The sequence below is a fragment of the Gadus macrocephalus genome, chromosome 6 (genome assembly GCF_031168955.1).
Source record: "Gadus macrocephalus chromosome 6, ASM3116895v1".
NCBI classification, from domain to species: domain Eukaryota; kingdom Metazoa; phylum Chordata; class Actinopteri; order Gadiformes; family Gadidae; genus Gadus; species Gadus macrocephalus.
Genome location: NC_082387.1, coordinates 20702459 through 20717763, shown reverse-complemented (window position 1 = coordinate 20717763; position 15305 = coordinate 20702459). Strand labels below are relative to the sequence as shown.

Here is a 15305-nt window from a genome sequence, read left to right as displayed (position 1 = left end):
GAAGCCCCCAGATGGTCTGATCTGGTGGGTTCCAGATAGTCTGATCTGACCTTGGTTTGGAGTTGGACCTCGTCCATCACTGGCATTATTTTTTAGTTTTTGTCAGAGGAGGCCACTATTCACATCCCCCCTCAGTACCCATCAGCCATGCAGGCTGGACTGCTTCTGGATCCATCCCTTCTGTTTAGAGTTTGGATTGCATTTGTTTTTTGTTGTGGACCATGAGCCAAGTATTGGATCACATTATTCAAACAATCCCAAACCCTTTTCAAATTCAATCTTAGGGTTGTGTAAAAATGCTAAATATGTTTTTCTTTTCAATCCAATTGAAAAGAATTGAATTGAATACTCTACGGCTGCTACTCCTCGACCGAATGCATGCCCATGCTGACGGGAGGCGGTTCAGATTGACGGGCTATTTCAGGTCTGACCCTCGCTGAGCTGCTGTTTAGCTTGGCGGGGCCCTGCCTGACGGGGCCAAACCTTCACCGCTTGTGGAGCTCACAATGAGCTCCGGTGGGGGGGACAGAGCGAGGCCCTCTCACGTTGGCCCCCCACGCCCCCGGGGGTCCGCTGTGGCCCTCCTACACGCAGCAGCCTCTCGTCATCCCCGCCTGATGATCAGCGGATCCCCTGGACTGAAAAGCTAACTGGAACGCTAGTGGTTCCCCTGGTCCTCTGCGGGGCCCCAGAGGGACCCCTGGCCCTGTGGCTTTATAGGGGAATGTTTGCTGCTAAAGCAGGGCACTTTTTTTATATTTTTCTGCTAGTAGGAGCAGTTTGTGACTGAGTAAATCCTATGTCAACATCTCATGAAATGTTGTTGGGGCTGTGTGCATAACTGCGGTTTTGAGTGTCCATGTCGGAACAATCTGCAAATATCCTTCAGCTCTGCACCTTGCATGAATTAGATACTAGAACTGGGGTATCGTGATTGTGGTTAAACAACAGTCCTAGATCCAGACTTATCACATCCAACCCCATTTAAAAACGCCCAGTTCTCTGCACCTGGGGGTTCAAAGCCCTGCTTTAAATGAGCATTATGTTCAAACGAGGACTTTTGTTGTCGCTATTTCTGGAGCGCTCGTCGCCTGCAGGTTCGCCTGGACTGTACAGACTCGGTGAGCAGGAAAGTCCAGGAGGTGTCTGCTTGTTTACCGAGGGATAATGACCGGCTTGTGATCCTGTCTCTCCTAATCCACTGGGAATTTGAGACTAAGCATTCGACTTCTCAAAGAGGCACTAGTGACAGCTGAGGGGTTAAATGGAAAGCATTCTCTTCAATTACGCATGTTGATGCTTTCGACATGGAATCTCAATGCCTATGTTTAAACGATTTCCGTTGAAATCCGGCCCATTTATTATTTCTTCCTCTCATTGTCACGCGTTGTGTATATAAAAGGGGGGGTTCCAGTGAGGCAATCATAAATTAACCGTGTCCCGGAGTCCAGCAATTATGCCCCAGCTTGATGATCTCCAGATGCCTAATGTGCTTGATATGCTACTCCACTCGAGGTCTCGCAGGAACGGTAATGAGCATGAGACGTACGTTCCTCCTAGCGCTCTACGCCTCTACGTGGAAACACTGGAAGCCTTGACTCGTCCTCAGTCCATCATGCTGGATGGTGTCCTGGACCATCGAATGAATCTGTTGCGTTGTTCCATCGGTGTGGCCCATCGTCTTGGCAGTCACCCGTACACTTTCACTCACTCACTCACCCGCTCGTTTTCACTCACTCACACACTTTCACTCAATCGCACACTTTCACTCACTCAAACACTTTCACCCACTCACACACTTGCACTTACTCACACACTTGCACTTACTCACACACTTTTACCCACTCACACACTTGCACTTACTCACACACTTTTACCCACTCACAAACACTTCCACTCTCAGTCTTACACACACACACACACACACACACACACACACACACACACACACACACACACACACACACACACACACAGAATCTCTTTATTGAGATCTCTCCCTCTCCTGTTACGTAACATGGCCTTGCAGTGGATCGTCCAAGGAGCTGCTGGGTAACTTCCTCATTGCTATCCATTCACAGAAGTACTGTGTGAAATAAACACACGGAAACGGTGGGGGGAGAAAGGGCTGAAGCTGCCGATTCCTGTTGTAGCCCATTATTATTCTCTGATTATATGTTGTGGGTGGACTGTGTTGCCCGTTATTGACGGCCCCGTCAAACAGAGGGGGAAGAAACCGTAGACCCCGGTCGACGGCGACAACGGGGACCGTAATACACCATGCTGGGTGTATTACGGTCTCTGCGATGGCGCTGTCTGCGTGCGTCAATTGCTCCTTCGGCAGCCCGCTGGTCTTCTCCATATGGTTCACATCAACAGCTGTCTCATGGCGTGTGTGGCCCCGGTGGGAGCTGGAAACCGGGGGTGGAGAAGGGGCCATGCTGTCGGACTGGCACCATAAGCCATGTTATATTGAACATTGTTAAGTCTGAGCCTGGAGGGCCCCACATCAACCGCACGTTGAAGGCAGGAGCTGGGATCAGGCGGGCCGGGTACATGCAGGGGTTATATACATTAAGAAGGATTCAGTGGCACCAGGAGAGAAGATCCATCCTCCGAAGACATGTCTCAGACGAGAGTTCTCCTAAAGTCCGCTAGTGGGAGGAGGGAATGTTCCTTTCCATCCCTGTTACGCAGGACAAGGTCTGCTATTGGCTTGAAAGAAAAGACTAGTTTAAATTGAATACAGATCATGGAAGGATTAGTAACACTGGAAAGTCTGACTGTCTTCTGCATATGGAGGAAAAGGGGAAGATGTAACATGGCAGAGTATGATGGGGCTGTTGGTGTCGGGTTCCACTCTGGGGTGACCTGCCTAACGGAGTGTGGCAGCCATGTTAATGGGATTCCCTGTGTGTGTGTGTGTGTGTGTGTTTTAACATTCCCGGCAAATACCATTTTTAGGATCCAAACCCGTAAACGGGTAAAGAATGTTAATTAGATGCATCTTGTATAAATCAAAGCAGTGCCAACGACTGCACATCACATTGTTGTTTTTCCGTTTACTCTCTTTTGTTTTTAATTAGAAACTGAATGTGCAAAACATGGAGCACATGGATGATTACAGGGCAGCGTCCCTCGGTGTCATCTGGTAACGAGCAGGTCTGTCCTGCGCTCAGGACCTCCTGCGAACGCTCTCTGCTGGAGGAGGGAGGTGATGCACAGCGCTCGGATGAGCAGGGACTCCAGCAGCGGCTCCGTGTTGGGGGGGCCGCCGGGGGGAGATGAGGCAGAGCAGCAGCGGTAATAGTATTTCCATAGCTAGCCACACAAGTTTCCATGCTACCCCAAAAGTGTGTGTGTGTGTGTGTGTGTCCAGCCCCTTGTCTTGTGACTTATAATTGAAGCAGCAGGCGGAGGAGGATGATGAAGATGTTGATGCAGAGTAGAGCTCATGGCGCAGAACGAAGCCTCCTCTGCTGGCCGCGTCCCAACGTCTCCCGAACGCGCTGATTGGAAACGGATGCCCGTCCCTTCCCCGCCGTCGCGTGCAGCTTCCTGTTTTGTTTGCCATCTCCAAAGTAGACGATCCCAAACAAGGAGCTTGTTTTGTGTTTCTCTCTGTGGAGCACGCTCGCACCGGGCTTTCTTGTGTTGATTCATGACGGAGGGCTTCAGACTTGTTGATGAAGGGGTCCACACCGCTCCAGTTCAAATAAACTCGAGTAAACGGCAGACGTGAATACGCTCCGCGTGGCATTGCGCACACATCTCATACGGTGGGGGTTGGCGTGCGTTCTCGGTTGTGCGTGCACCATGGTGTTGAGCTGCTGGCTGCATGGGGGGGAACACAAGCAGGGGGTGTAGGTTTTCGTGAGCAGAGCCGTGCATTAGCTTGGCGCTAAAGGCACCAGCGAACCGTTTGTTACATCCCAAGGGGGCAACTCCACTGCTGATTAGAGTCCAGCGCTCTAAAAAGGGCTTCCTTCCCCGTCCGCCGCAGTGATGGGTGAGGTGAAGCCCCAGAGATCCTCCGGGCTCTGCACATTTACATCTACATTTAGGGGCATTTAGCATATTATCCAAAGTGCCTTACAATAAGTACATTTGTCAGAAGAGAAACGACAATATATCGCTGTCGGTACAGTAAGGCTGTTCATTATTAGTCTGCAAAAATTGCAAAGAACCAAAAAAAGATAAAAAAGCTGTAAGGTTAAGAAGTATTTTAAGTGCATGGAAGTACAACATACAATAAGTGCGTACATGAAGTGCCCCGTGTTCCGTCTCTCCACTCCCCAGTGAGAGGCTCCCTGCAGCCCCTCCCAGTGTTCCCATTGCTCCCTGGTGCGTGTGATGCGTGGGGAATGGTTGGCACTGCCATCCTGCAGTTTTCCAGATGAGTGTTGGCGTAGCCCTGTGCCCGACCTCTGAGTGTAATGCCTTGCAGGTCCACGTCCATTGATGTTATCATCATTATAATCTACATGGAGAGAGGCTTCTGGGTAAACCGTGCCAAGGCAGTCGGCAATAATTGCAAATCTGTGTTGCTATTTTAGACCGGTGGAGGACCGGCCTCCCGGTAATGACGGACGGGACGTTTTTTTGGTACCCATTAACTCCCGGCTGCGTGTGCAGCTGGGACTTAACCCGAGGAGGTTCGTTTTTTTCTGGGTTTCCTCTTTGATGTTTTTCTTGGATCGTCGTACATGTTTTGTCTTTGTCTTTATCGCGTTCTGGTGAAGTCTGGTGGATGGTGTTTTTGTGGTTGTTAGTCACCAAACTGCTGAATAACACCAGGCACTTAGGCAGCATGGCTCTTCCGGAGATAAGAGACTCATAATTAAAGGTTGGGTATGGAATTCTCCTTTTTGGCCATTTTTGCAAAATTACTTGAAATCGTTATCATAACCCACTTACAGCCCCTGAGTTAGAAGTACTGACATGAAAATTAAACAAAACAATCATCTGTGGAACGGGCAGGGCTCGAAAAACTCCAGCCCATAATTTCCAGACCCACCGAGTGGCATTGGACAGTAAGTACGTCAATCAAACGGTCGTACTGCACTCCCCCCTCCCCCGCTCGTGACCCCTTCGTGCACGTACTCAAAGCTCGTGACCCAGAGCAAGCTTCTGTTTGTTGTTATCCTGCGGTAGCTACTGGAACTAGCTAATGGTTCGCTCTCGCGCATCTGTGTTCGTGCTCGTGCATGATTGTGCGTCCATGTACTTGGAATGGGTGGAGTCAGAGTCAGCGTTGAAGGAGAGGGGGTAGGACCATTTGAGTTGTGTGTTTTCAAAATCTGCTGGCGTTTCGCAAATCCCAGGGACTAGTGTGGCCCAGGGACTAGTGTGGCCCAGGGACTAGTGTGGCCCAGGGAGTAGTGGCGTGGCCCAGGGAGTAGTGGCGTGGCCCAGGGAGTAGTGGCGTGGCCCAGGGAGGAGTGGCGTGGCCCAGGGAGGAGTGGCGTGGCCCAGGGAGGAGTGGCGTGGCCCAGGGCCTGATGTGGCGTGGCCCAGGGCCTGATGTGGCGTGGCCCAGGGCCTGATGTGGCGTGGCCCAGGGCCTGATGTGGCGTGGCCTAGGGCCTGATGTGGCGTGGCCCAGGGCCTGATGTGGCGTGGCCCAGGGAGTAGTGGCATGGCCCTCGGGCTAGCGGCATGGCCCTCGGGCTAGCGGCACGGCCCTCGGGCTAGCGGCACGGCCCAGGGGTTAGTCACCTGGCCCTGTCTTCCCCTGCTTTGCCTCCACAGCCCCCCCCCCCCCCCCCTGAACAAATCGCTGAAGAGGGGTCTATAGGCCCTTTTAGATTGGTTCGCAGGGAGCCTAGCTGTGCCTCCACACTCGGATAACGTGGACTTTGTGAGCCTGCTGTTGTGGTCCGTGTTCATCCCAGGACGAATCGAAAAGGGAGCCGACACAGCGATCTTTCCTGGCTCAAGGCGTCCTGGCCCCGACCAGCGACCGCCCCCCTCGCCAGAAAGTAAAATTAAAAGGAGAATTAGACTCTATTGAGATCAGAGAGGATGCTCAAAGCATTCGACTGTACTGGAAGCGGGTGCTGGCAGACAAGACTCAAACCGTCAACCCTCCCGGTGTCACTGGCTCTGGCCCCAGGGGCGCTTAGCCCAAGTCCCTACTTTCCCAGGGGCTGGTGTGGAGGAAAGGTGGAGCTGCAGCCCCCTCCTCTCACCAACCACTGCTGACTGTGTGCAAAACGGGATCCGAACTGTCAGCCCGGTGCTCTGACTCATGCCTTGGCTCGTGGGCGGTGGGGAAGTGCAATGGAGGGAACTGAAGAACTGGTTTTGTTTTCCCATCAGACTGGAACATTTTCCTTCTACTTTTTTCTTAATAAGAGTTTCAGTTTTTCCACAACGTTTTTCAATACAACAGTAGGCAAACGGGAGTGTGTTGTAACTTACTGCCTCTTCCTTAATCCTACTACTGTGTATCTAACATGGACGTAGAATAGACGGAGGTTAAAAGCTATTTGTTTTGTCTGGGTTCCTTTAGCTGTAAAAGCGGGAGGAATTATTGTCTGCTCTCAGAACCTCACCAGGTGCACTTTCTTACAGCGTGCACATGTGCCTGGGGTCAATTTTAGTGTGAACAGCACGAAAAGAATTCTCCCTCCCCCGTCACTCTCACCCATTCTCACCCCTCCAGCCTCACCCTGGAACACCAGGGCCGTGATGAAGTCTGCTTCACGGTGGTTCTGGTTCTTGCCTGCTCTTGTCTAGCGAAACTCTCACTCATCCATCTGCTCTGTGTTTACGAGTTTGAACGGTCGGCCTCATGGTTATGTAGCGCCCTCTGGTGGCCAAGCTGAAAAACCCCACTTTGGAGACCTTGTCATTTATTCAGGATCTGTGCCGTTCTGGATTGACCTGAAGGTAGGGTGTTTATTCTGTAATTTGAGTGAGATTTTCCCATATCATTAAGAACCATTCCTGGTACAAATGTTTTGTACCCAAGTACAGCATCAGCCTGCCGTCCCCAGAACGCCAAACACTCTAGACTCTCTGGCAAGCTTCTGCGTTCCCCTCACTCGTGTATAATCTGGTCATCTCTCTGGAGGACGGCGTGGTGGCTGAGATGGGCGATAGGGGGGAGATATGCAGGGTGTTGAAGATATGGAGGTGGAGATATGGAGGATGTTTGCAGGCTGTGGTGGAGATATTGAGGGGGAGATGTGGAGGGTGCAGGCTGGCTTCGGTGGAGATGTGGAGGTGGAGATTCTGAAGGTGCAGGCTGGCTGTGATGGTGAACCGTTGTGTTAAAGGATTGGAATGCCAGGGGAGAGAGAGCCAGTGAGAGGAACCAAAGAAAGGCAGTGAAAACAAACTGAACACAACATGCCAGTGGTGGAATTTTGTTTTTCCTTTTCAACCAATTCAGATACGTTTGGGATTTAAAGGAAACCATGGTCAGTGAAAACATCATGGTGGTTACTTTAGAACCTTACCGTCCCTGCTTTTCACATTCCCTACATGTGACTTGCTTGTTTCCTTCAAGCCCCAGGCCAACATGTAGCGCGTAGGCAACATGTAGGCCTTGAAATAGCAAGGTCCTCCACGCGCCACAAGATCCCCTGTTCTCTGGGCCCATGGTTTTCTATCATCCACAAAGTCCTCCGACACTGCAGGAGGACCCCCCTGTCCTCTGGGCCTGTGGTGTTCCATGAAGCGCCGGCCAAGTCATCTGTGTGCAGGCGCTGACTGTGGCCCTTTTTGTTTCTAGTCGTTTACATTAGAGTCGCTTCATTGGCCAATCGCCTCCCTTCACACAGTCTAAACGGGTTCCTCCGCTCTGAGCGGCCAGCCTGTTTGCCAAGCATCCGCAGGTGGGAGGGCCTGCCTTGACCCGGTATCACTCGCACTTCTAACCTTGTCTCTCTCTCTCTCTCTGTCTCTCTGTCTCTGTCTCTGTCTCGGTGTCTCGGTCTCTCGGTCTCTCTCTCTCTCTCTCTCTCTCTCGGTCTATCCCTCTCCTTTCTCGCCAACAGGACTTCGTCTCGGTGGACTACAGGAGTAACTCAGTCTCCAGCAGGACCCCCACTCCACCTGGACGCTACTCTCCACACAGTCCCATGGACCAGGATCTGCCCCTGTCACCCCGACGCAGGTCAGACCTCCGCAGAGTTGTGCCCTACTACACGATAGACTTTAATTAATCTATAGGGTGTGTGTGTTGAGCTGAGGCTCTGGGCTGCCTCTGCCAGACCTCTTCCCCACTAGCTATGATGTAGTACTGAACACTATTGCCAGGGTCCCTGCTTTGCCCCCTTCTGGTGCAGGGAGGAATGTTGCAGGGGGAGAGAACGCTGCAATGTTGTAATGCACAGATGATGTCGGGATTGGGGCTGAAGGCACGGACCTCCCCAAATAGGGAAGCAAGAGTCCTAAGCACCATTTTATCGTGGAAGTGTTTTCCTCCATTTCCTCCTCTGGAGACTGCTGGTGTCTCTGTTTTCGTTCCGTCGGAGAGGCCCTGCTGCCAGGTTGACTTTGGCTGGAGCCGGCCTCTGGCTCGCTCGGGTCAGCGCTATGATGTCGGCCGCTGAAACATAACCGTACCAATAGCCCCCCCCCCCCCCCCCCCCAACCCCAACAAGAAGAAAGCCCTCTGCCTCTCCCCCCTCCCTGGCCCCTTGTCTGGAGACCCCCGTTCTGCTGCTCCAGCCCCCCCACCCCACCCCCGTCCACTCCCCCTTCTCAGATTCTTACCAATCGCACTCGACATGCGACACCCATGGTCCCGCCCCCACTTTCACTCTCTGGCCAATGGGCTGAAGCAGAGGGGCACACCTTTCTGATCGGTGTTCCTTCTGTCTCTTTAGAGAGGTGTATGTGTTGTGTTAGTGTGTGTGTGTGTGTATGTGCGTGTGTGTGTGTGTGTGTTGGGTGTTTTGCATTTGTGAGGGGGAGCGTGCACACTCTCATGTTCTCGTTGTGCTGAGCAGCGGAGGAACTGGTTCTCTCTCCCAGGGACGCACTGGAAAGCAAGCGGTGTCAGTCACTATTACTTTGTGTTCTTTCTGTCCATGAGGTGAGTCTCGTTTTGTCTTTTTAATTGCCCATTTTGACTTGTACTGAGCTTTATCTGATGGATCCATCGTCGTGATCTGTGTGAAACCAGTGACGGTATCTGTGTCTAGTCCAAGCAGATCTATGTGACGTGTTAACCAACCTAGATGTTTATCAGAAGGCTCTGTGGTTTGACATTCTGGAGATGTTTGAAATGACCCCCCCCCCCCCCCCCCCCCCCCCAATTGCAAGTAGGTGAAAGTCTTTCTGTGTCGTGTGCTGCTTTGAGGAATGTACCCAGAGCCCCTCTGGACCGGGGTGACGTAAGCCGTCATAGCGCCAGCATCAGTTTGATCATGTTTTCTCCTGACCGTCGGACTGGTTTTCGCCCACTCTGGGGTGAGAGGGGGGGGGGCCGGGCTTGGGGGGAACTTGGAGGGCGTGAGTCGCAGTCTTCTGCTTTCAATTTGAAGCCGTGCTCCCGAGATGCAAGGGACTGGGGTCTTTCCAGTGAGACTTCAGCATATCAAACGGATGACTACATTATTAAAAGTGTTTGTCTGCGTGTCTCGGCCCTCATGCCTCCAAGGGAGAGGAGCTGGGTGGAAAACAAAGATGGTGGGTGGTTCTGTTGGGTGATAACAGACAGGCAGGTGACAGACGTCAGCCGACAGCACAGCCTTATGGCCGTCGCCCAGCTGGCTTCAGATGAATGGCAGCCAGACCACACCTGGGCCCGGCTGGCCTGACAGTCAGACCGCAGAGAGCACCTGGCTGACTGGTTCTCCAGACTGTCTTCCCCTCAGCCCGCCTGCAGGCCCCTTTCGCAGCCCTTTTCTTTTCGGTCCATTGTTGCGAACAACCTTTAAGTAGAGCTCAGAAGAAGGAGCAGCTAAGCTATGTTTCCACGGGGTAAGGAGTTAAGAATGTGCTCATAAAGAGAGAGCCTCCCCCTTGCTAATGGGTTAATGAGCTGCACAGACAACCCCGTGTGGCGTCCTCAGCCCCGGCAGTACTCTGCCCTCCTCAGATCGGACCATTTGATTGGAACAGGCGACCAGCAACACAGCGGTCCACCCTCACGCCACTGGTTGCTTGGTCGGCTGGTTTGTGGATGTGTGCGTGTTTGGTCGGTTGATTTGTGTGTGTCTGTGTGCGTGTTTGGTCGGTCGGTTGGTTTGTGTGTTTGTACCTCTACCTCAGATCTCTGCGAAATGTCGAAATGTCGAAAAGATGGTGTGTCTGCTTTATTTGAGCCGAACTGCTGACAGGATAATATGGATCATATGGAAAGACTGAACCAGAGTGACCTCACTGAACATTACAGAACACCTCAGATTGTTCCAGTTAGTTTGGATGACTGCCCTCTGGGTTTGATCAGCCTCTCGGTTTGACGTCATCCGAAGAGGAATTCCCCTCCAACTAATTATTTATAGACTGACGATACAATGGGGTGATTAGTGGGCGTGGGGGGGGCCACTCCTTCTTCTCTTCAGACATAGTGCACAGAGGTGAAATGCATACATGAAGGTCCTCCTTCATTTCCTCTGGCTCCTCTGGCCTCCTCACATAAAGCCTCTAATGTACATTCCCTGTCCGCACGCCGCCTGCAGCTGCCTGCTGGGATCCAGAGGGGCTTACGTCCTGTTGTTCTCCCCTCCTTCCTTCTCGGCTCTCCCACAGCAGCTCCAGCTCCGACTTCGGCATGCAGAAGTTTGACAAGGAGTCTGAGGTGTACAAGATGATCCAGGAGAACAAGGAGTCGCGCACGGCCCCGCGCCAGTCCAACACCTTCCGCATGCTGCAGGAGGTCCTGGAGGCCGACGAGAAAGGTCCGCAGCGTGCACCCTCTGAAACCTGGGATGGTTTTCTAGTGATAACTAGTGTGTGCGTCCCATTGTGTGGGTCTGCGGGGGGTCTCGTGCGTCCGTGTGTGTGACTGTACCCTGGGGTGTGTTTTGACTACCACAGAGGCGGCGCTGAGGTTCCCTGGAAACCTGTCCGCCAACCCTCCGAAGCAGAGCCCCCCGGTGGGAGGTGTGAGCAAACACCACAGCTGTGAGAAGTGTGGCGGCAGCATTGTGTAAGACGCCACCCGCCGTGCCCCCTCGCTCGGAGCAGGCCTCTGCAGAGCTGCTCCTCTCCTGTTGGGATCCTGAAGCTGTTGCTAACCACTGCATTAAGCGTTATTATTTACGACCCACTTAGCCCTCTGGTGAATTAGCCGGGAGTGATGTTGTGCGTTAGCAATCGTAAAAGTCAATCACACACAATTGTAATAAACGGGTTCTCCTCCCAGCAGCTCTTTGGTAACGGCTGCGTGTTGAGGCTCGCGGAGATGTACTTGTTGCCTGTGCGTGTGTGTGTGTGTGTGTGTGTGTGTGTGTGTGTGTTTGTGTGTTCTCCTCGAAGCGTCTTTTCCGACTCCTCTCTCCTCCTCTCTCCCCGCGCAGCACGCAGGCGGTGCGCATCGGCGACGACCGCTACCGCCACCACGACTGCTACTCCTGCACCGAGTGCGGCCTGAACCTCCGCATGAGGGGCCACTTCTGGGCCGGCGAGGAGATGTTCTGCGAGAAGCACGCCCGGGAGAGGTACCAGGGCCCGGCCACGTCCCCCGGGACCACCGTCTCCCCGCAGCATTGAGAGGAGTGCCACTTCCTCCGACTCCACTACGCCCTGGCGGTCCCGCCTCCTCTCCAGGCTGTGGGGTAACAGACCCTGGGACTGGGGGAGGCGGGAGGGACACCTCCTCCTCCTCCTCCTCCTCCTCTTCCACCCGCCACTGGGTCCACCGTGTGTCTTCAACCTGTTCTGCCGTGACCCTGTCAGTCTTGACTTCCTGCCTGTCCTCAGAATCGTACGAGATTCTCCCGCCTGCGCGACCTGCCCCCCAAGTCGTCTCAAACGGTGTACATCATGGGGTAGATAGATATATTTTTTGACTAATGATGCACGGATGTCTCTATTGTAAGATACGTCCTATTACTATACTCCAGCCACATCTTGGACACCAAGCGGGACTGGTTCCTTGACGCTGTAAGAATCTGAATTGATGAGAAAATAATCCATTCTGAACCCCCTGCCCATATTTAAAAGGGACCAAAAATGTGTAAAGTGAAAACTCCATGCCATTTAGAAAAGCTGGTGTGTGTGTGTGTGTGTGTGTGTGTGTGTGTGTGTGTGTGTGTGTGTGTGTGTGTGTGTGTGTGTGTGTGTGTGTGTGTGTGTGTGTGTGTGTGTGTGTGCACTGGTGTCTGCATGCCTTTCATTGCATTTGGGATTATATGCATAAGAGTGCATGGAAATATAAATTTATTTTTGTGTAAGAGGCTGATAGACTTGTGAGATCAGATAAACTCATGAATTTGAGGTGCCTGCATTGTTCATATCTTCTACTTCATTGCAACAAAAATAATTTCTGTAATCGCTTTGGTTTATTGTACATTTTCTTTTGTTATGAAAAAAAAATGAAATATTACTTATTTGCAAATACATTGTGAGATATTTACACGGGACTATGGAATTATGCAATATACATATTTTGAATGTTTCTTAGATTTCATTGAACACTCCATTATAAACCATTTCAATCTATAATGTATGCAGAAGGATGGACTATTAGAGAGGTGACTGCCTATGTTATGCTGTCTTGTTAATGGCAATACTCAGCTGTTTCCAACCATATCACACTTAATAAAATCACTCAGCACAAAGCGTGTTTCATGAAAAGGGCTTGTATTCCTGTTTTATTTAAAGTAAAATGCAATAGATGGTGTTTATGGGCAGAATGGGAGAATTGGAGGGGAGTCTAAAGGATGAGTCATGAAACAACAAGGAAGTTGGCATATTTGTTTCCATGGTGACTTAATTGGGTCCTACCGTTCAATCAATACAATAAAAATGTGGTAATACAAGATTACAAACGCATTGCCTCATAAGCTTTCAGTGAATGGCTTGAAGTCCAACCTGGAAACGACTGCTACAGGTATTTTCTATTCTTCAAGTTGATCAACAATGTTTAGTGTTTTGCATGCAAGTACAACAGCTGCAGGGACGTTTCCAGGCTTCACACGGAAAGCAGAGCGGTATACGTCTGGTAAACACCCATTGGCTTGCAGATGGCAGTACAGTACATCCAAAAGCAGCTCCCTGGCAGAGCTCCACAGAGAGGATGTCCGTGACAGAGTAATGATCCGTTTGGCTGTATTGGTCTGGTGTGTGAACGCTTGCCACGTAGAGACCAGTGCGCATGTCTTCATTCTTCTTTAACCAAAGCCAGACAACAGGCCTCATCCCTTTGGTCGATGCTTGGTGAGTGTGTCGCAGTTTCGGCTGAAAGGCAGCATACTCTGATTACAATCACCCCGTTTTACATCACGTGTGTCTTCGTTGGACTGATCCCTGCTAGTAGTAATAGTATTATTGTTCAGCATTTAACACCATTGTCCCCTCAAGACTCGAGAGCAAGCTCGGGGACCTAGGCATTGATCCCAGCCTATGCAACTGGATCCTTGACTTCCTGTCCGAGTGAAATCGGTGGTAAAGATGGGTTCCAAGATCTCCGCCATTCTGACCATCAGCACAGTGTCCACAGCCCCCCTCCTCTACTCCCTGTACACCCACGACTACTACACACGGATCCAACACAGTGATCATGTTTGCCGATGACACGACGGTGATCGGCCTGTTCACTGGAAACGAGACGGCCTATAGGAGCGAGGTCAACCACCTGGCTCGGTACAGCCCATGCACACTACAACAGACTATTTAACTACATATTTTTCTGTAATTTGCTCAGCATTTTTGCACTATAGTATCAACCTTTGCTGGTACAACTACCACTTGAACACGTTGATCATGGATGTATCACTTACACTTTACACGTTAATACACCTCATTACTTTTTATTTCTTATTACCACTGTTTTATTTTCTCTACTTATTACTTACTCTTTTTTTTACGATCATTATTATTTATTATTGTATGTCTATTGATGCTGCTACTTTTTTACTTATTTGTACTTATCTTTATTTACTTGTATTGTATCTTGTATTGTTGCTGCTATGTGACTATTGAAGAACCAAGCCTTTGCCTAGCCTTTTAAAAATGTTACTCTTGTGCACTTGTAAAATAAGATATAAAAGTAACTCTGATTCTGATTCTGGTAGATGTTCACTCCCTTATTTGGCACCAAAAGTAAGCTACGTGGTTCGACAGAAAGACATAATTAAGAAAAGCAGGGGTGAAGACATGCTGCATAAATGATAAATAAACCTGAAAAAAATAAAAACTTTATAATGTACTTCAATGCCTTCACAGGAGTAAAAGGTGCTTCGGAAACATATGTGTCGACATGACAACAAGTGTTTGGTTCTGCTTCCGAGACCAGAAGAGGGCAGCATTTCCACATCTGTTTTGTCTATTTCTTGTCGACTCTAGGGCAACTTCTTGGGTATGTATACTATCATGGATGTATTATTAATTGTATGCAAATCAGCTCCTCAATTGGTTTAGAGATTGTTGCTTTTGTTATTTGCTGTATCGCTCGATTAAACACTGCATTGTGTTTTCTTTTCTCAGGATGAATGTGCGATGAAAATGTGTAAATATAATCACATATAATTCAAAGTGATAAAATAATCTCGTGAGAACATGCAGAACCAAATCCCGCCACTAGATGTCGCGGTATCCTTCATAACGCTGTGGCTGTCCAGCATCAGATACTGGCTTCGCAGGCCTTCATGTTCATGTTCGACTTTGTTTATCCATTGGCTTGAAGACCAGAATGAGCAATACCTCAATCAGCGAGGCCAGATCAGGCTGGATTTAGATGATGAACTACACTCAAATTCCTAATCTAAAACGTGGTCTAAACAGGGAAGGGAAAGTGAGTATGTTTGTTTCCACTGTCGAAATCTCGAGTCTTCTCCACCAATCCGCCTTTAGACATTATCTCATGAGCAACCTACTCTTCAATCTTTCTACCTTTTCTTACCAAACACCTCCCCCTCTCTCTTAAGCCCACCTGAAACGCGGTCCAGATGTGGAGGCGGGAGATAGATTGCTTACTTGGCTATAGGAGTGGGGCTGGGGGGGCTGCAGAGAGGGAGAATGTTGGAACGACATTAAAGTTTGTCTGGATGCCATTAACTACAATTTTATGTAATGTGCCGTTTGGAACGTGACATTTAAAATGGAAACTGTGCTCTCCAGATGAGGGAGTCGGGCCCGTGGAGAGAGACGGTGGGGTGGGTGCGTTGTGAGACCCGCTCCAA

At 50.5% G+C, this 15305-nt stretch overlaps 1 protein-coding gene across 3 annotated transcripts in view; it reads left to right on the top strand.

Moving 5' to 3' along the window:
- The window catches only part of pdlim2 (PDZ and LIM domain 2 (mystique)), a 30235-nt gene extending 17476 nt beyond the window's left edge, over positions 1-12759 (top strand). For 2 of the 3 annotated variants that reach the window (XM_060054923.1, XM_060054922.1), the window contains exons 7-10: positions 8007-8125; positions 10711-10859; positions 10999-11110; positions 11481-12759. In XM_060054923.1, coding sequence (XP_059910906.1) covers positions 8007-8125; positions 10711-10859; positions 10999-11110; positions 11481-11673 — 573 coding nt within the window. In that variant the 3' untranslated portion in view covers positions 11674-12759. The remainder of the gene's footprint in view (positions 1-8006; positions 8126-10710; positions 10860-10998; positions 11111-11480) is intronic. The other variant, XM_060054925.1, reaches the window with a different exon arrangement.
- The last annotated feature ends 2546 nt before the right edge of the window (positions 12760-15305 follow it).